This window comes from Entelurus aequoreus, linkage group LG05 (assembly GCF_033978785.1).
Source record: "Entelurus aequoreus isolate RoL-2023_Sb linkage group LG05, RoL_Eaeq_v1.1, whole genome shotgun sequence".
Classification (NCBI taxonomy): domain Eukaryota; kingdom Metazoa; phylum Chordata; class Actinopteri; order Syngnathiformes; family Syngnathidae; genus Entelurus; species Entelurus aequoreus.
In genome coordinates, this window is record NC_084735.1 from 15,962,789 (window position 1) to 15,984,623 (window position 21,835).

The following is a 21,835-nucleotide window of genomic DNA, read 5'->3' on the forward strand; positions in this document are numbered from 1 at the left end:
AGATGCAGTAAAGGCCCAAATTGGTATAAAATATGATAAATATTTATTAAAGTAGCAAATTGTTTCACAGCATGTGTCATTTATACCCCCCCCCCCCCACACACACACACACACAAACACACACAAAAGACCAAAACAAATTTGAAAAAAAAGGTAATACAGACATTATTTAAGCTTTACCGTTAAAATGGCAGTGTGGCATCTCGATAATCAAACATCTTGATAAAGAAACAAAAGTGGCAAATTTTACATGGTGACATGGTGCGTAATTACTCATCAATATCACTTTCATCTGTGTCATCATCCCATGCACCTCTTTCTTCTGTTTCCTTTGAAACATTTCCACAGTTCTGGCAGTGACATAAATCAGTACAAGACATTTTTGCAGACATACATGAACATCTTTCTGTTTCACATTTGCTTGTCTTGCAACCACAGTGGACTACCTGCAGCACACTATCTGGGGCAGGATTTCTAGTCATCCATCTTACTGTTAACTCCCCATCCTCAATGTACCATCCATTGCCAATGGGTGAAGGGGCACACATCATACCAGTCAGGGAATGTCGCATTACTGCTGCTTGGTAGTTTGCTCTTTTGCAGTGTTGGTGGAGGGCATCACTTGTTGGGGGAATGGACAGTTCTGGCAAAGCTGACGATGCCATACAGAATGCTTTGTATCTTGCATCGTTCACGTCTTTGGCAGATGCCTGTCCATACAGGTGGCACACATATTTGCTCAGTGTTTTGAACGTAGACTGGTCAAGGTTAAAACTGCTGCCCAGATTTGAGAACGCAGTCAGGTATTCGTCTTTCTGACAAGCAAGAGAAAATGTCTTCCTTTTGCCCTTGCCATGAAAGGCACTGGTCGAGTCACAACCTGTGAAGGTATGGATGCCAATGAGTGCAGAACAAACACTGTTGCCAAGAGCTGCTGCCACCTTAGCCACGTCTATGATCCTCGTTCTGTTGCCTACTCCCGTGAAAAAATACAAGCTACACTGTAAAGCTCTTTGAAGACTTACAGCAATCACTGCCACATCAGTGTCAGGGCTTTTGATGACAACAGTTTGATGTTCTTGTGCAGCATGCTGTGCATGTAAAAACACCCTAGTGTCACATTCCTCATGGTCACATGTCAGTTCGTGAACAGCACTGACAGTTTGTGAACCCTCTTTCACAGTAACACAGTGACACAGTTCTCCATGTGCTATGTACAAGCTGAAGTCCCTGCCCAAAATGGTGAGATCAGCATCTCGCCATGCAACAAAGAGGAATTCTGCCAGTGCTGCTTTGTTGGTCCCATTAGATAGAAACTTTTTCCACTGTGTGGGTGCCTTCTGATCCCGTCCATAGATCTGCACCCGTTGTGTACCACCCTCAGCTCTCCGTGACCGCTCTAGGTTTTTAATACTGATTTCTGGATACTGGTCAATGACAAAGTCTATCCTTGTACACTTGTGCTGCAGAGCTATCTTGACCACGTACTGGAGTAAGTTGTCAGCCAACTCTCCAAAGGTAGCTGGTTTGGAATGCATGGCTTGAATGACTGCCATGCCATCGAAGAGAATAGCTCCATCTGACGGAACTTGCTGAACTAAGCAGTCTTTGTCTTTGTTCTCCAATATATTCATCAAGGCAGATTTGTCTGTTTTAGCAAGTGACCCATCAGTACTGGCTAAGGGATATGAAACCGTTCCCAAGGAGTAGGACAGAATTTGCCTCAGGTCTACCTTTCTACTTTGACCAATAATGAGTAGCCTGGAGAAAAGTTTCTTGTCTGCACGCAGAATGACATCTTTGGCTGCTGCAGATTTTGTCTTTGTTTTTGCCTGGTCACTAAAGGTCTTCAGTTTTTGAGCCTTGATGGGGGCAAAAATGTCGACTGATTTTGTTAACAGTCTTTGGTCAATAAAGACTTTGACAGCTTCTTCCCCCCTTTCTGGTGCTGCAAGCAAATCCTTCTTGACCCCTTCAGATGCTACTGTCCCTGAGCTAAGACAAACAATGCCATCTTGGTGTAAGTCAAATGGGTTCAGCATGGAATCAATGGTGGAACTTATTCTGGTCACAGCTTCTTCATCGGCATGAATCCGTGAGCGGTCTAGATCTTTTCGCCTTCGTGTTTCTGGGGATTTTCCAGACATTGACTCACATTGTCTAGCTATGGCAGCTCGTTCATGTTGTGACAATATCCAGCGAGACACTGCAGCCCTATTTAGAGTTATTCCTGTCCAGCCACCCTTTGTCTTTGAATCTCTGTTGCATGTTTGCTCAATAGCCTGGTCACAAGCAATGGAGGCAAATCCATGGGCACTTTGACGTTGAACAGTCCACTGACCTTTCACACTGAGGTCTTTGTGACAAGAAGGGTGTGTTATAGGCAAGTTGACCATTTCCATCCAGTATGTAGGCAAATACCTAGCATAGTTTACACGATCATAAGCAAAAAACCATGCCATCATCAAGCGCACTGTTGACAGGTGAAGCTGCCAGTCTGATTCTCGTGTAGCTCTCACAAACAGAAGGAGTATTTGCACCATGTCAATGTAAGAACTCCAGAAAGCAAACGTTGGGTTTTCGGCAGTTCTCTTTTCCACAAAGAGAGCATACTTTGAACACATTTGGTCAAATTTCTGGTTTGCACACAAAACATCCACTGTTCTGTCTGGGAATGTGTCTTTGATTTCACTGATGACAGCCATGCACTCATCTCTCCCCGCTGGTGTCAAAGAGTCTAAGAATGTGCTGAATCTGGCACGTTGCAGGCTCTCATACATAAGTTTCTGTGCCCTCATGCTGCGGTTGTAATGATGACCACTGATCACACCATTGATGGAACCTGGGGCAACAACTTCAGACTCAATGAGTATGTCTTGCAGTCCTGCATCACCAAACCTTTTTCCTATAATCCCTAGGAAAGACATGCAAGTATGAAACTCACCAAGTCTAATCACAAGGCGTTTTGTCAATTCCTGGTCCTTCCAGCGGATTTGCTGAGCTTTGGCATATATAGCCTGGTCAAAAACTACCACTACATGGTCCAGTGCTAGCTGATCAGCAATTTCAACACTTCGCTTCAAAATCGTGTTAACTGTTGACATCTCCGTCGGTGAAGCCTCAATGACTGGAAGATAATACAGTGCTGACTTTGGCAGAGTGGCCCCACTTTGGAGCAGTGTATGGAAACCTGTCCAGCTTGGCACTGTGCATGCTTCAGCATCTGTGTACTTTACTGAAACATATGCCAGTTCAGTTTTGGCAGCAGATACAGTGTTCAACCTGTATGTTTCTGCATCCAATGGAACACTTCCATGGTGACTCAAGTTCTGTGGCCCGTGTCTTTTAGACTGTTGGTAGTGTTCTACGGGGTAGCTAGGAGGTGGTTTGAATGATTTAACTGCCTTCTGTAGTGGCTGTCTCTCTGTTCTCGACACAGTTTCAGTGACAGAACTTTGGAGCATAATGCCATTTGTGTGGTGAGTAGTTCCATGACCTGACAGTGTCTCCTCCCCAAAATCAATGTTGTCCCACACCAGTATTGTGGGTGCCTTCTGTGCGAATCCCTTGGGTATTTTGTTTCTACCCTCTAAAAGTTGTAGCTGAGCAAGGCTAGTGTCAAGACTGACAACTGTGTCCCGTGAAGCACAATGTCCTAACCTATTCAGCAGTGACAGAACATTTGATGAACCTGTTAAATGGCGAACAGTTAGACCAAGACACAATGACTTGGGTGTCTGCTTTCGACCTTTAGATGCCAGATACACAATGTCTTGACAAAGAGAGATAACCTTTAGATTCACATCATCAGGAACATCAACATAACAGGCTAGTGTTGGCTCTTCTGTTGCACCTATAATCCAGGCAATGAAGTTGTACAGTTCAACAGGCACAACAGATTTAGCTTCAGATACATTTAAATCCTCTGCTGTGGGAGGCCACGGGCATTTCATACCGGGAGAGTCACTTAGAAGGCGCTTCAATATCAGCCCTGCACTGTAAAGTGTCCTTGTGTTCTCCGTGGTATTCTGACCAGCTGTTGTACTAGCCGTGTGTTCACTGTCACTTTCAGCTTGGCTTTCAGCTTGGCTCACCTCAGTTGACTCGGTAGTTGATGGTGATGTGCCTGATGGCAGAGGTACCCTGTCTGCTAACGATAATGTCTCAACAAAAACCATTTCAGAGACGTTGCGCTGGGGAGGGCAGTGGAAAACCAGCTGGGGGAAATCACGGACCAACCTTCTTTTCAGTTTATCCCTCCTGAAACATAAAGTTAAAGGGAAATATGAGCACATTACACACAGACACAGACACACACACACACACACACACACACACACACACACACACACACACACACACACACACACACACACACACACACACACACACACACACATCAATGATAATCAAATTACTTTAAACATACTCTCATAGCCTTTATGGGGAGAGACTAAATCTATAAATAATAAACTTTTCAGTATGAATATTTTATTATTTTTGTTTCAGTTACCTGTAGCCTGAAGCATCAAGATCTTCGTGCTTCTTAACGGTGTCCACGAACAACTTCCTTAGCTTGTCCATTCTCAGCACCTCTTTGTCAATTATAATCCTTTGACGGATCACTTGGTCACAGAAGAGGTTGTAGCTGTCAGCAAAGGGTTGTCTGAAAACACACACACACACACACACTTAACATGTGCAAAGAGTCATGCTTTCAAAGCTGTATCTTAAGCAAAACTAAATATAAGCTGCATGTTGTTGAAATTTTTTTTACTTTTTAAATGTGAGCAAAATGACAGTACAGTGTAATTACTCACATTTCTTCATCTCTGGTTGCAGTGTGCGTTGCTGTAGACAGTGACAAGAACCTGGTGTACTGTCTGTAACAGGTCCTATGGTACCGGACCTCTATAGCAACACAGTCTTTGTCGTTGATGTGCAGAAGAATGGCAGCATCTTTCTTAATCTCAGCTGCCTTCAGCAACTGGCCTTTAAAAGAAAAATAATTAGAATAAGCTTTATTGGCAAAATCAGAGATTTACAAGTAAAAAAGTGTGTGTGTGTGTGTGTGTCTTGAGTGGGGGGTTGGAGAGGTATTTATGACCCTGTGATTTACGACTCTGTGATGTGAGCTGCTGAACTCCCAGCTAAACATTCCAAGATTCAAGATATCTATTGTCATATGCACAGATAAACAGACAGTCACACTGCACAATGAAAAGCTTATTTTGCTGGTCCCCCTTGCAAATTCACAAAATATAAATATAAATATAAACTTAAGCTAAATAAAGAATCACAGAATATAAAAATTAAACAAGAATAAACTTAAACTATATTGCACACTTACAATAAACTTACTAAAAATGTAAATGCTAAGGATGTTTAATACTAATAAATATAATAAAATAAAATAAGAAACAAAAATAAAGAAATAAGATAAAGTAAATTAAAGTGTGGATCTTACAACAGATCTATAGTGGGCATGAGTAGACAGAAGCAGTATTGCACATTCAGTTCACAGTGAAGATGATAATGGATGATATGACAATGATGATGTATAAAGTGCACTATGCATTCTTCAATTATTGTAGCAGCAGTGGAGGTGACATGAAGTCACAGCAGGGATGTGGGTAGTGGTCACAGTTCAGTCAGTTCAGGGATGAGGGGTGAGGTGTGAAGGTGTGCGGGGGGAGGGGTGGGGGTTGTGATGTGTAAATCAGTCCAGGGGTGTGTGTGTGTGTGTGTGTGTGTGTGTGGGGGGGAGAGAGAGATTGGGGCTGTGGTGTGAAGGTATATGGGGGGATGGGTGGGGCTTCCTTTTCTAGGCCAGTGGTTCTCAAACTTTTAAATTCCAAGGTCTCCCCTTAACTCTGACAGTGTATAAATGGTCCATTTGGTTATTACAAAGTAACAACACATTCTTTCAATCCTACGCTATGTACTGTAACATTATTACTATAGATTCACACACGTGTGTGTGTGTGTGTGTGTGTGTGTGTGTGTGTGTGTGTGTGTGTGTGTGTGTGTGTGTGTGTGTGTGTGTGTGTGTGTGTGTGTCACATACCTGCCGACACGGTTTCTGCTTGTGTGAGTTGATCCCTCTGGCGTTTTCCTCCCACACGAGTGTACTTTTCCACTTTTTGACAAATTATACAGATGGCTGGCAGGACGGGGCCGGCAGAAGCAACGGGCAAACCTGAACGAGATCGAAGTTTCTTTCGGGGAGTTTCAGACGTGCCTGCTGACTGACCTGCGGCTGCAGATGGTTCTCCCACCGCCCGTGCGGTCCTTTTCTCGGCATAAAACAATGCAGATTTATCTGTAAAACGTCGGTAGCATGTTGCGTGAAACCCAGCGTCGTCAGGAATAGCGTCAAAATCTACATCCGAGCAATGTTTATAGATTTCTGCCAGATGCTTGTTCTGGTCTTGCAGACAAAGCCACTGTTTTAAATAGTTTCTGTATGTGTCCCACCGTGTCCGAGTGAAGTGCTGGACGTCCTCATTGTTCACAGATGAAAGATGCATATAGCATCTTTTATTTTCCTCTTTACGCACTTTTTTTCTAACTTTTGAGGTCTTTCGTTCCTCTTCACTCTCGGATGTTGTCGTCGCCATAGCAGGTATGTTGTTAGAATAAAGCTGCTACCTGATTGGTCCATGTGACCAAAACCGCGCCACTCCCCACTAGATATCACTGCGCCTCACTGAAAAATAGTACCGGCTTTCAACACCGATTACACAAAAGGGCTAGGTGTCAATTTCCGAACTTTTGGTATCTTACTTACTACCAGTAAATCTATTTTATGAAGTAAAAATGATGTTGTGCCGTTGGTGTGGGAGCGAAACTGAACGATATGAGCCTTGACCACAGGCACTATAGCTCAAGTTGCGCACTGCTCCCGCGTCCTCTGCGCACAGCAAATTAATGCCGCGCAGAAAATCAAAAATCCCATCTGAACTCTAAACGAAATAATCACATTACAATTTATTCTGTATGATTTTGCAATGCAACTCTGTGAGTGACAGGTGACAACAAAAGTGGCCCCAATGAATAAAACAATCTTTGTCAACACAGTTCAATTATCGTCTGTCGAGACACTTTACGGACAGGAATTCCATCAATCACTTTATTGAGCAAACACCACACCAAAAACATGAGTAAAAAAACTTTTATCTATAAAAACTGGTAATTTTCTGCCATACAAACCAGGCTTAAACCAACGTTGTCATCCGTCATATCAACAGAAGCCGCTCACCCTGTCTCACCTGCACTTAGCCAGTGCTGCGTTTATGGCCACACAAAAAGTTGGACAACCCCAACGCCACACTTTGTGTAAATGCCGGGTTGTAACACTGACTCCTCAATCAGATGTGTGCTTATTTTACTGCCATTTATTAAGAATGTTAATCTAAGGATATTATTCATGAAATGTCACTAGATTTCATAAATGCTAATAAAAAGATGTATTTTACAGATAGAAAGTTACAGGAACTAAATGTAATCTCTGAAAGGGGTAACATTTCTTTTTAAAGGCAGGACCTGCAGCCAGACATACAACATAGGTCATGAAAAACATGTTTTTTTGTTATTGTCATTGTAAGGGGGCAAAATCACTTATATCAGAAAATTATTTTAATAAAACATTTAAATTGTTATGATGTCAGGTTTGGGACAGGTGTGACGCTGATGTGGCCACAGTGTGCACGTCTGATGTTGCTCACATGTGCTCCACTGAATGCTCAGCGAGTTTGTGCGTTTGCTCACACACATGAAAAATTAGAGGGAACATTGAGCTCAATCAATAAATGCTATACTATCTGAACACAACATCCATATCTGAGCTTTGTGTTATCGTTAACAAAGCATATTGTATGTCATTTTGACCTGAACGAAGCATTTCAAGCATAAAAATGACTAAACGAACGAAAAATTCCAATACAACAGTAGTATTAGCCACGCGTCGAGACCAAAACAATCAGTGGCCACTGATTAGCTCGGCCTGAGGCAGCATTACTAGCAATAGCTTGCTAACTTTTTAAGTTAAATTTAGAGCCAAACGCCTCAAACCCAATATAACTTGGTACTTGACACATGCTGTTTGCATGCCAACATTAGCGTGACAGCTTTTTTAGCCAATTTGCAGCCAAACACCTCAGAATCATACGACTTGGTATTTGACACATGCTAACTTTTTTAGCCAATTTTAAGCAGCCGAACACCTAAGTCGTCTAACTTGGTACTTGACTCATGTTAACTGTTAGCATGCTAACGTTAGCTGTCTAGCACACTAACATTAGCGTGCTACTTTTTTAAGCCAAACACCTCAGTCATATAACTTGGTACTTGTACTTGGTACCGGTTCCTAATTGGGTCGATCCAGAAAGGCCGTTAAGATTGTGGACTATTGATACTGATGATCGATATTTTTTTTTATCCAGCTGAACGTCATTATGTCACTGTGACATTCAGTTCAAGTGCCGCCACTACATGAGTGGGATATTGGAACAATCTCAAATTTTGAAGTAACCTAACACAAAAGTTTGTCACACAGCAATATTTTCTCCTCGTCCCCAAAGTCACGGGTGAGTGTGTGTCAGTTTGAAGTGAACGCCATTTAACATACGACCGCCACTACGGCGTGCTTCATCAACTCCACCGTCCTCCAAGCACACACGATACACACACGACACAGACACAAATACGTCGGTGGCTGTCAACGCTGGATTTCGGTCCATCGCTCAAATAGGTCCGTGTGTAACATAAACAAGAATAACAATTCCTATTGTTACAAAATGCTCCAAAATGCTAATTGATTGTATTGATTTATTTTGTATATTTGATGCATCATGTAAAAGTTCCATGAATGAACACAAATACCATACATTATTATTATTTTACTTAATTATTAATATTTTAAATGTTATTATAGGGAAAGGCGGTAGAAAATGGATAGATAGATATACGCGGTGTAATTGTAATGAATGGAAACACAGTGATGGATCTGTGTGGTCTTTACAAGATGATTACAATGCTGCATTGCACCTAGGGCTGGGCGATATGGCCTTTTTTTAATATCTCAATATTTTTAGGCCATGTCACGATACACGATATATATCTCGATATTTTGCCTTAGCCTTGAATGAACACTTGATGCATATAATCAGAGCAGTATGATGATTCTATGTGTCTACATTAAAACATTCTTCTTCATACTGCATTAATATATGCTCATTTTAAACTTTCATGCAGAGAGGGAAATCACAACTAAGTCAATTTAGCAAAAGTGTATTTATTAAACAGTTATTAAGCAGTGGCACAAACATTCATGTCATTTCCAAAACAGAAAGCGCAAGATTGTCAGAGACATTTTAAAACAAGCTATGAGTGCACTTTTGTGCATGATGTCACTAAGATGACATATCAAAACAACACTAAATTAAAGTGCACTTTTTATACAGAACGCCACTACAATAGTTTAAAAACAAATAAAGTGCACTTTTGTGCATGATGTCACACAAGATATTTCAATAAGTGTCAAATAAAAATGAGCTGCATAATAAGAAATCAAATAGTGTATGTCCTTCACTATGTGGTAGGTTCCTGCGGACGTTATTTCCTTCTGTTGATGACTATTTTTTTCATACGGTGTTGATGTGGAAATGGTTGCCTCAGCATTTTGTTGGTGTGGCACCGAATGGAGATGTTGACATGCGGAGTTTCAAGCACTCTTCATTCTCTAGCGGGTGACTTTTCAAATGATGCTACATATTAGCAGTAATGCTACTTTTTGTAGCAACGCTTTTCCCCCACACTTGGCAAATTACGGTTGTCTGTTCAACATCTTCCCGCTTGAAGCCAAACCACCGCCAGACGATGGACCCCCTGCTGTTTTTCTTGGGAATTAATTCTTCCTTCATTTGTTACTAGATTCGCACCTTCTTTCTCTCGTATTACCACTCGCACCACAGCTAACGTTACCCATGCCGCTACCTCTCTGCTCCGCGAGGGCGTATACGTATGTGACGTATGTAAGAAGGTGCGCTTGTTTTATGTCTCTGTGAGAAGGAGAGACAAGAAAGAGTGAGAAACGCCTGTAGTGTAATGCCCGCAGCTAAAAGCAACTGCGTGAGAACGTATACTCCAATATCACCATATAGTCATTTTCTATATCGAGACAAACCCGCGATATATCGAGTATATCGATATATCGCCCAGCCCTAATTGCACCTTGCATAGTTGACTTGTTTTAGACCTAAAAACAGGTGTTAATAAAATACTTCCCTGCTGTGAAATGTTTCTTCCTGATGTTGCCTGTGCACAACCTCTTGTGCTGATAAAAATGCAAATAAAAATCTTTATTTACACAAATTACCATATAGTAACGATAAGAATACCGGTATCGATAAGTGATATTGATATCAATAAAATCCTAACGGAATACATCCCTATACTTGATACATGCCAACATGCTAGTTTACATGTTTAAGCCTCTTAGTCATATGACTTGGGACTTGATGCATTCGAACTGCTTGCGCATCTCAGCATTCACACGCAATTTCTCCCTTAATTGCACATTCTAGATTTTACGTAACGTTTTAATCTAGGTTGTGTTAATTTTGTCCTTGTCCTTTTCTTGCAGTATCCCGTCCTGTTCGCCAACCTCCCTATTCGCCATCGCTCAGGCATCCTCCTCTACGGCGCGCCAGGCACCGGCAAAACCCTGCTGGCCCGAGCCGTGGCCAAAGACAGCGGCATGAACTTCATCGCCATCAAGGTGGGCTTGGAAGACCCTCAGTGTGTTTTCAATCGAGTAAACGCGTTTGTCTCCTTCAGGGACCAGAACTCCTGAGCAAGTACATCGGAGCGAGTGAGCAGGGGGTCCGGGATGTCTTTCAGAGGTGAGATTGGAAAAAAACTTTGTATGCCGTACATTCCTGACGATGTTTTTTTTTTTTGTTACTATTTTCGGGGATTTACTGTATTGTCCCCGAAAATGATCCCGCTGTCCCCAGCAAGGATACCCTAATGAGGATAAACAGTATGGAACATGCATGAATGGACAGTGTATTGCCTTAAACATGCCAATTAACCACAGACAGATGTCTTATTAGTAGGGGTGTCCTTGGTCTGATATTGGCAAAAAAAAAAAACTAGTCTAGGGATGATATTTACTTGCATGTAAAATGTGTGATATCATGTGCGATACAAGCAGTCCTGCAGCGTGTTTACTTGGGCAGAGATGGACAGCCAGTTCACATCTAAATGTCTTCCAATAAGCACACAAGGTTGGTCTTTTCTTCTATTTTACAAAAAGATAAACATGTTTGGCTATAGGCTGCTACACAACAGCTAAGCACACAATAGCACACTAGCTAGACATGCGTAATAATAATCAAACAATATTGTAATGTAAAACCGCACATTTGTCAATATTAACAAGTATCAAATCATAATAGTTGCATATTACTTACACATATATAGTGTCTCCAGGGCAAGAAGTGTATTACAAAGTATCCAGTAACAAATGTGTCTGCATCATTTAACTTACTGCTTCATGAGCTTAACTTCATGATTTATTGTGAAGGTGTCGCCAAAAATAATTACCACTCCACTTCAACTTAAAGACAACATAAGTCCATTCCAGACGGTAAATAATAAATAGGTTAGTGTTTTTCATACATTCCATTGTTCTCTGTTTGACTAATTTCACTTGATCAAACTTTTTCTAACATTCCACATTACTAACTACTACAAGTATGTATGAGTCCTGCTGATATTGTATGGACTCAATATCGGTATAGTGGCTTAAACTCAGGGCTCCAGTATCGGTATCTGAAGTAAAAAAAAAAAAAAAGTTGTATTGAAACACTCCTACTAATTAGCACTGGTAAAAAAAACAACATCGGCATTTAGGGCAATGGCTGTAAGCAACCTCCTAACTTTACAAAATGACAGCAGCTGCATTTGAAATATGATTAGTGGTCAGCATTTAACAGCTTTGCGTCAAAATGTTACTTGTTGTTGAGCACTTAGCTCTTTAGTGTGATGACAACATTGCCTGTGTTGCTGCTGTGACTTGTTATTTAACCTAATGTCTTTTCACGTTTTGGAAAAAACAGCCTCTCTCCAATTATGCCCTCAACACTCTGTTTTAATTAGAGCGTTTACAGTAACAATAAAATGCAATGGCAGTTATGTAATTAATTGCAATTAAATTGTTCCCCACTAGGTAAAGAAATTACCGTATTTTCAAGGTAGTAGAGCGCACTGGTATTCAAGCCGCACCCTCCAAATTTTAGAATAAATAAATATGTTTACAGTCCGCGCCGAACCATAAGCCACAGATATATACCGTTACAAACGATTTTGTAAATGTTTATTTACATACCTTAATTGTTTCCAAACAGTGTCTGTGACATGGCAGTAAAACGGCTGATCGGACAAAACAGAAGTCATCGTCATGGACCCACTAGCTACGGAAGCTAGCTCTCCAATCAGCTAAACAGACTCAATAACTCCACGGCTATTTACTGAAACAATACAGAAATAATGCCATTGTAAGTTAAAGGGATCCTATTATGCAAAACCAACTTTTCTAACCTGCACTAATATAATGATGGATTTTCCAATAAACTACTTTTAATGGCAATGGAAGAGACAATGAAACGGTAAATAACTGTATGTTAGAAATGTGTTAAAGATACTTTAGCAATATTAGCTCCATTTGTTCCCCTTATAATTTAAGACAACTGTGTCACCGTCCTCTGGCAAAAAAAAGAATGATTTTCCTAAAAACTAGTTTTATTTTGATCAGTGCCTACTGTGTTTGGCAATGGACGAGTAAGTTATATCATCCGTTAATTACGATTGCAATATTGCACGTAGCGCAGCTGATAGCCTTTAGCCTCTGTTGTTTACAACTGGAAGCAGCTGAGCAGCGGAGTTATTTACATGATATAGAATAGAAAATACTTTTATTGTCAAAATACACATGTACAGGTATATGTCCAGAATTTAGCATTAGAAAGTTCCAGACTTTGTAGAAGTCAGCGTATAGTTCCAGACCTGTATGTCATCGTGGTTTCGTTCCTCGCTTTCATCCACCTACACCGCCTCCTTTCACGTTGCTGACAACAAACTGGTCTCGCTATGAAATAATCTTTACATTCTAAACGACATAACACTCAAAACAGATGGCTGGTGGCGGTCACCGATGTCCATGGTTCACAGTAAAAGCTAGAAAGCTAATAAACTACAATACATTTCTGCTTGGCGAATGATTGATTGATTGATTGAAACTTTTATTAGTAGATTGTACAGTACATATTCCGTACAATTTAACACTAAATGGTAACACCCCAATAAGTTTTTCAACTTGTTTAAAGGCCTACTGAAATGAATTTTTTTTATTTAAACGGGGATAGCAGATCTATTCTATGTGTCATACTTGATCATTTCGCGATATTGCCATATTTTTGCTGAAAGGATTTAGTATAGAACAACGACGATAAAGATTGCAACTTTGGGTATCTGATAAAAAAAGGCTTGCCCCTACCGGAAGTAGCGTGACGTAGTCAGTTGAACATATACGCAAGGTTCCCTATTGTTTACAATGATGGCCGCATGAAGTGAGAGAGATTCGGACCGAGAAAGCGACAATTTCCCCATTAATTTGAGCGAGGATGAAAGATTTGTGGATGAGTAAAGTGCAAGTGAAGGACTAGTGGGGAGTTGAAGCTATTCAGATAGGGAAGATGCTGTGAGAGCCGGGGGTGACCTGATATTCAGCTGGGAATGACTACAACAGTAAATAAACACAAGACATATATATACTCTATTAGCCACAACACAACCAGGCTTATATTTAATATGCCACAAATTAATCCTGCATAAAAACACCTGTGTGTTTGTTATGCTAGCTCCTAGCTCCTCTGCTAGCTCCTAGCTCCATAGAACACGCCAATACAATTCAAACACCTGATCAACACACACAATCACTCAGCCCAAAAGACCGTTTACCTAACCCAAGGTTCATAAAGCTTATATATTTTTAAAAAGTTACGTACGTGACGCGCACATACGGTCAAGTTATCGAATGTTTAGCAGCCAAGGCTGCATACTCACGGTACCTGATATTCAGCTGGGAATGACTACAACAGTAAATAAACACAAGACATATATATACTCTATTAGCCACAACACAACCAGGCTTATATTTAATATGACACAAATTAATCCTGCATAATAACACCTGCGTGTTTGTTATGCTAGTTCCTAGCTCCTCTGCTAGCTCCTAGCTCCATACAACACGCCAATACAATTCAAACACCTGATCAACACACACAATCACTCAGCCCAAAAGACCGTTCACCTAACCCAGGGGTCGGCAACCCGCGGCTCCGGAGCCGCATGCGGCTCCTTGACCACTCTGATGCGGCTCAGCTACATGCATGCCGACCCCCTCGATTTTCCCAGGAGACTTATGGATGTCAGTGTCTCTCATAGATTACTCCCAGGGATAAATAATCCTATTAACACTCTAATTACTATATAAAGGGCGTGCCCTAATTGCACTGCAGTAATTGTCCTCTACAGCATTTACTTACAGCGTGCCAGGCCAGCCACATGTTGTATGTTGTTATTACTTGCTCACACAGGAGACAGCAAAGCATAGTTACTCATCAGCCACACAGCTTACACTGACGGTAGCCGTATCAAACAACTTCAACATTGTTACGTTACAAATATGCGCCACACTGTGAACCCACACCAAAAAAGAATGAAAAACACATTTCTGGAGAACATCCCACTGTAACACAACATAAACACAACACAACCATTACCCAGAATCCCATGCAGTCCTAACTCTTCCGGTCTACATTATACACCCCGCTACCACCAAATCCCCCCAAACATCAACCCCCCCCCCCCTCTTCGTGGTTGGTTGAGCGGAAGAGTTAGGGCTGCATGGGATTCTGGGTATTGGTACCGTCAGTGTAAGATGTGTGGCTGCTGAGTTAGTAGCCTTGCTGTCTCTTACGTGAGCAAGCTAAAGCTGCATTCCACTTGTGGCCGAGCAGGTACACTGACTGGGCAGACTGTAGAGGGCGCCAAATGCAGTGTCATCACACTCTGATATTCGAGAGTCTCCCGGGAAAAATGAGAGGGTTGGCAAGTGTGACGCAAGCGACATTCATCCAAAATTCGCGGGGTGCACTAACATCAAATTCCCACATTAAAGTGCGTGCCGGTGCGTGTGTCTGAGACCCCTGGTTAACATAGCACAAAGTATGTAAGCTTTGTATGCGGTGTTTTTCATTTTAAATTTTAAAAAATTTTTTTTGGCTCCCATTACTTTCTATAATGTGTGAAACTTGCCAAAATGGCTCTTTGAGTGGTAAAGGTTGCCGACCCCTGACCTAACCCAAGGTTCATAAAGCTTATATATTTTTAAAAAGTTACGTACGTGACGCGCACGTACGGTACGGTACGTGTTATGCTAGCTCCTAGCTCCTCTGCTAGCTCCATAGAACACGCCAATACAATTCAAACACATGATCAACACACACAATCACTCAGCCCAAAAGACCGTTCACCTAACCCAAGGTTCATAAAGCTTATATATTTTTAAAAAGTTACGTACGTGACGCGCACGTACGGTACGTGTTATGCTAGCTCCTAGCTCCTCTGCTAGCTCCTAGCTCCATAGAACACGCCAATACAATTCAAACACATGATCAACACACACAATCACTCAGCCCAAAAGACCGTTCACCTAACCCAAGGTTCATAAAGCTTATATATTTTAAAAAAGTTACGTACATACGCAAAAAAAAGCCAAAGCTGCATACTCACAGTAGCACGTCTGCGTCTTTGTCATCCAAATCAAAGTAATCCTGGTAAGAGTCTGTGTTGTCCCAGTTCTCTACAGGCGTCTGTGTATCCAAATCAAAAGTCCTCCTGGTTAGAGTCTCTGTTATCCGAGTTCTTCCATCTTGACTGCATCTTTCGGGAATGTAAACAAAGAAGCGCCGGCTGTGTACTGTTGTGGCTGACTACGTTCGAAAAATACGTCCATTTCGCACCGACAACTTTCTTCTTTGCTTGCTCGTCTTCCTTCTCCATAATGCAATGAACATGATTGAAACAGATTCACGAACACAGATGTCCAGAATACTGTGGAATTATGAAATGAAAACAGAGCTTTTTCGTATCGGCTTCAATGTGGAAGGCATACCCGTGTTCGCCGGGCTACGTCACACGCATACGTCATCCTCAGAGGCGTTTCGAACCGGAAGTTTAGCGGCAAATTTAAAATGTCACTTTATAAGTTAACCCGGCCGTATTGGCATGTGTTATAATGTTAAGATTTCATCATTGATATATAAACTATCAGACTGCGTGGTCGGTAGTAGTGGGTTTCAGTAGGCCTTTAAGTCGGGGTCCACGTTAATCAATTCATGGTAAGCGTGAGGTGGCGTGCTGAGGAGAGGTTAATTTGGTTTAGTCTTTATTTGAAGGGACAATGCACAGAAACATTAAGTTCAAAGACAGATATGTTCTGTACCAGATTATAGCTAAATAGCTAATTTCCATCTGCAGTCCCTGGCTACCTAAATTAAAGGGATACAAAAATCGTGCAATAAAATTATGACAATAAAAACATACTATAGCATGTTTTTAAATTAAGAAAAGTCATAAAATGCCCTTTCATGTACACATACTTAATATACAATACAACCACACCTCATTTACATCATCACACAAAGACAATACATGCTTTTGTTCACATCTGTCATCATTTGTAAAAACAACCATGATTTTAACACACACACCTCACAATTTACAATAAAAATGGTCTGATGGATAAATATAATACACATTAGGTTGATGTGTGAAACATAATGCCCACCTTAGTGACCGTGTGAGCAGCTTTGATTGCTCCAAAGCCACTTTTTAACTTCAACTTTGCATCTAACAACTCCGTCTCTCAAAAACGAACTGTTTTAAAGGGGAGAAAAAAACTGCTTTTAAATAGTTCTGTAAAACAAAATGTTATGTGGACCACAAGAAAGTTAAAAAAAATTAATAAAAATATGACCCCTTTTTAATAATACTAACAAAGACACTCGTAAATGTGTATATTCGCTATTGCTAACGATGCTAGCTCCATTACCGTACGATAACACGTACAAATATGGATGGAAACACCCCTACAGACATCACACGGATCACATGGATTGGTTTTGTAAGTATGAATTGTATTAGTTACATTGTAAAACTTAAAAACTTTGCTTAGCGATGAATGGAGAACGCTTTCGAGCAGAAACGCTATGGACGAATACTTCCGGTTTAACCGAAAGTAAATTTTTCATCTTCAGCACGTGCAGTGAGCGAACTTGCACAAAAGATGGCGGCATAGCACAAACAATAATACCTGTCAGAATAATTGTATATAAGTTATCACACAACTTGTTTGCTTTGAGTTCAGGTTGTGGTTACGATCAACTGGTGCTTAAAAAGCTGTCTTTGATCTTATCAAGAAAAAGGCGGACGGCTTGTAAACCTCCACTGTGTGCGATGGAATGCGCCGTAGAGGTGTCGGTTTCTTTGATCTATTGGACTGCCACAGGAAGGACCTGAAATCTACGAGCAGAGAGGAGGCAAACCTGACAACGCTCCAATCCTTTTTGTTTGAACTGCTTATGACCCAGTTTAGCAGCTGTTTATGACCCCTCCTCTTAGAAGCCGCTGCAGCTATGTAATCAGGAAATGCCCAAATAAATGAGGAGGCGTGTAGAGCTTGTTCCTCAGAGCGGTGGGGTGACACTGACGGAGGGTGCAGGTCCACACACGCTCTCCTCATGAGCTAAATTGAATCCTGTCTCTGTCTGATTCCTTGCTTCTTGTCTTGTTTAATAGATAGTTTGGTGTTTGAACCTGACAATACCCTTTTCAGTGTTTCTGTTGGTGTGCTAAAAAAACTGTTGGTTGAATCCAAAACATTGTGGCCGTTAGCGAACAAAAGTCCTAAAATTAGCCACACTGTTTTATTAGCCGCAGGGCTAAAAGCGTCGGAAAAAAGTACTATAAAAATGATAAAATATAAAAACTATTGGTTGAATCCAAAACGTTATGGCCGTTAACAAAGAAAAATACATAAATTAGCCGCACTGTTTTATTAGTGGCAGGGTTCAAAGTAACAACTTATAGTCTGGAAAATATGCACTGATGTAATGAAACATTTTAGTGATACCTACTGTGGTACGTTGTGGTGGTCTCCCTACACGCATTACACACTGTTTTGTTTGCTTGTTATTTGCAGGGCTCAGGCGGCCAAACCTTGCATTCTCTTCTTTGACGAGTTTGACTCTCTGGCGCCCAGGAGGGGTCATGACAGCACGGGCGTGACGGACCGCGTTGTCAATCAGCTGCTGACTCAGCTGGACGGCGCCGAGGGCCTAAAAGGTGCTGGGTGCATATATTCTGTTATTTTTTTCACATGATTGAGATATATATTTCTTTAGGCGTCCTCGCTGCCACCAGCCGACCGGACCTCATCGACCCGGCTCTGCTGCGACCCGGACGCCTGGACAAGTCACTGTACTGCCCCTTGCCTGGACGGGTATGACCATTGATCATAGTCAAAGTTCTCCCCAGTCCTGAAGATGCTGTTGACAAACAGGAAGACCGCCTGGCCATCCTGAAGGTTCTGAGCGCAGGTGTCCTCATGGCGCCCGACGTGGACCTGGAGGAGCTGGCGTCGCGGACCGGAGGCTTCACTGGGGCCGACCTGAAAGCACTGCTGTACAACGCCCAGCTGGAGGCGCTAAACGGCAGTCTGGAAGCTGACGCTGCAACACATGTAGATGTTTTATAATGAATCCACCATTGATTCAGAATGTAGTAATGAGGATTCAATTCCACATGTAAACGTCACAGACATGAAGTGGTACATAAACATTGCTGTCAGCTGCAGTCTAACATATTTCTCCTCTTTTCTTCCTCCCAGGAAGGGCTGACATGCAACATGAGTCTCTCCTCCATGACGTTTCCCAACCACAGCAGCAGTTCCGACGACCCGGTGGATGAGGGGCACGCTCGAGCGAGCCCGGAACCTTCCAAAGAACAACAACATGGCGGCAATCTGTGGAGACTCTACTTTGGAAGCCCCCTTGAATCTGAGTGTGGGAATTCAGCAGCAGCAGCAGCAGCAGACGTGGTGAGCAGTAGGAGATTTAGCATGTCTGCAAACGGAACCACTGGTTCTCCATGTAGAAATAAATGACACGGGATTTGAGTTGACCTTTTCCTTCTCTCGCAGTGCGTCTCTCAGTCCGACTCCCTGAGCCTCAACCCCTCGACCCGCGCTCCCTCTCTGCCCCCCCTCACCATGTCCTCCCTCCGTAGCGGCTTAGAGGAGCTGACTGATGAGCATCTTCAGCGCCTCCAGGAGGACATCAGTCACATCAAGAGCAACTATTGCAAAGCAAAGGTAAGCCTGTAAAGTCATCTTGGGGGTCTTAAAAAGTCCTAAATCCAGTCATTGGAATTCAAGGCCTTAAAACATCTTAAAACGTTGTATGAAGTCACAAGTATGACTTTGAAACGTATTAAAAATGCACATTTTTTTCAACTTTGCCTATCATTCGCAATCTTTATGTAAGATAATAACGTTTTTGTTTTTTTATGCATTATAACTCATAAATAAAAGTCAGCTAACATTGGAGATAATAGGATTTGCTCTATTATGCCTGTAAAGCGCTCTTAGAAAACATCCAAACACCTCCAACGTTTTATCTACACGCTCTAAGTATATATGTCATGTAGTAACATTCATAATAACATGTAACATGTTTTATCTACACGCTCTAAGTATATATGTCATGTAGTAACATTCATAATAACATGTAACATGTTTTATCTACACACTCTAAGTATATATGTCATGTAGTAACATTCATAATAACATGTAACATGTTTTATCTACACGCTCTAAGTATATATGTCATGTAGTAACATTCATAATAACATGTAACATGTTTTATCTACACGCTCTAAGTATATATGTCATGTAGTAACATTCATAATAACATGTAACATGTTTTATCTACACGCTCTAAGTATATATGTCATGTAGTAACATTCATAATAACATGTAACATGTTTTATCTACACGCTCTAAGTATATATGTCATGTAGTAACATTCATAATAACATGTAACATGTTTTATCTACACGCTCTAAGTATATATGTCATGTAGTAACATTCATAATAACATGTAACATGTTTTATTTACACGCTCTAAGTATATATGTCATGTAGTAACATTCATAATAACATGTAACATGTTTTATCTACACGCTCTAAGTATATATGTCATGCAGTAACATTCATAATAACATGTAACATGTTTTATCTACACGCTCTAAGTATATATGTCATGTAGTAACATTCATAATAACATGTAACATGTTTTATTTACACGCTCTAAGTATATATGTCATGTAGTAACATTCATAATAACATGTAACATGTTTTATCTACACACTCTAAGTATATATGTCATGTAGTAACATTCATAATAACATGTAACATGTTTTATCTACACGCTCTAAGTATATATGTCATGTAGTAACATTCATAATAACATGTAACATGTTTTATTTACACGCTCTAAGTATATATGTCATGTAGTAACATTCATAATAACATGTAACATGTTTTATCTACACACTCTAAGTATATATGTCATGTAGTAACATTCATAATAACATGTAACATGTTTTATCTACACGCTCTAAGTATATATGTCATGTAGTAACATTCATAATAACATGTAACATGTTTTATCTACACGCTCTAAGTATATATGTCATGTAGTAACATTCATAATAACATGTAACATGTTTTATCTACACGCTCTAAGTATATATGTCATGTAGTAACATTCATAATAACATGTAACATGTTTTATTTACACGCTCTAAGTATATATGTCATGTAGTAACATTCATAATAACATGTAACATGTTTTATCTACACGCTCTAAGTATATATGTCATGCAGTAACATTCATAATAACATGTAACATGTTTTATCTACACGCTCTAAGTATATATGTCATGTAGTAACATTCATAATAACATGTAACATGTTTTATTTACACGCTCTAAGTATATATGTCATGTAGTAACATTCATAATAACATGTAACATGTTTTATCTACACGCTCTAAGTATATATGTCATGCAGTAACATTCATAATAACATGTAACATGTTTTATCTACACGCTCTAAGTATATATGTCATGTAGTAACATTCATAATAACATGTAACATGTTTTATCTACACGCTCTAAGTATATATGTCATGTAGTAACATTCATAACATGTAACATGTTTTATCTACACGCTCTAAGTATATATGTCATGTAGTAACATTCATAATAACATGTAACATGTTTTATTTACACGCTCTAAGTATATATGTCATGTAGTAACATTCATAATAACATGTAACATGTTTTATCTACACGCTCTAAGTATATATGTCATGTAGTAACATTCATAATAACATGTAACATGTTTTATTTACACGCTCTAAGTATATATGTCATGTAGTAACATTCATAATAACATGTAACATGTAACATGTTTTATCTACACGCTCTAAGTATATATGTCATGTAGTAACATTCATAATAACATGTAACATGTTTTATCTACACGCTCTAAGTATATATGTCATGCAGTAACATTCATAATAACATGTAACATGTTTTATCTACACGCTCTAAGTATATATGTCATGTAGTAACATTCATA

The 21,835-nt window shown here is 40.4% G+C and overlaps 2 protein-coding genes across 7 annotated transcripts in view; one reads left to right on the forward strand and one right to left on the reverse strand.

Moving 5' to 3' along the window:
* The window catches only part of LOC133650227 (peroxisomal ATPase PEX1-like), an 86,869-nt gene that overhangs the window by 54,406 nt on the left and 10,628 nt on the right, over nt 1-21,835 (forward strand). For all 6 annotated transcript variants that reach the window (XM_062047225.1, XM_062047228.1, XM_062047227.1 and 3 more), the window contains 7 exons: nt 10,646-10,780; nt 10,840-10,904; nt 18,332-18,474; nt 18,534-18,631; nt 18,692-18,871; nt 19,019-19,228; nt 19,331-19,501. In XM_062047225.1, the coding sequence (XP_061903209.1) occupies nt 10,646-10,780; nt 10,840-10,904; nt 18,332-18,474; nt 18,534-18,631; nt 18,692-18,871; nt 19,019-19,228; nt 19,331-19,501 (1,002 nt within the window). The remainder of the gene's footprint in view (nt 1-10,645; nt 10,781-10,839; nt 10,905-18,331; nt 18,475-18,533; nt 18,632-18,691; nt 18,872-19,018; nt 19,229-19,330; nt 19,502-21,835) is intronic.
* On the reverse strand, nt 270-6,725 carry LOC133649500 (uncharacterized). Its single transcript, XM_062046088.1, has 6 exons — nt 6,254-6,725; nt 6,068-6,199; nt 4,821-4,992; nt 4,514-4,666; nt 492-4,260; nt 270-350 (listed from the first exon to the last, which is right to left on the reverse strand). Exons 1-6 carry the CDS (start codon nt 6,618-6,620, stop codon nt 270-272), a joined length of 4,674 nt encoding a protein of 1,557 aa, XP_061902072.1. The 5' UTR covers nt 6,621-6,725.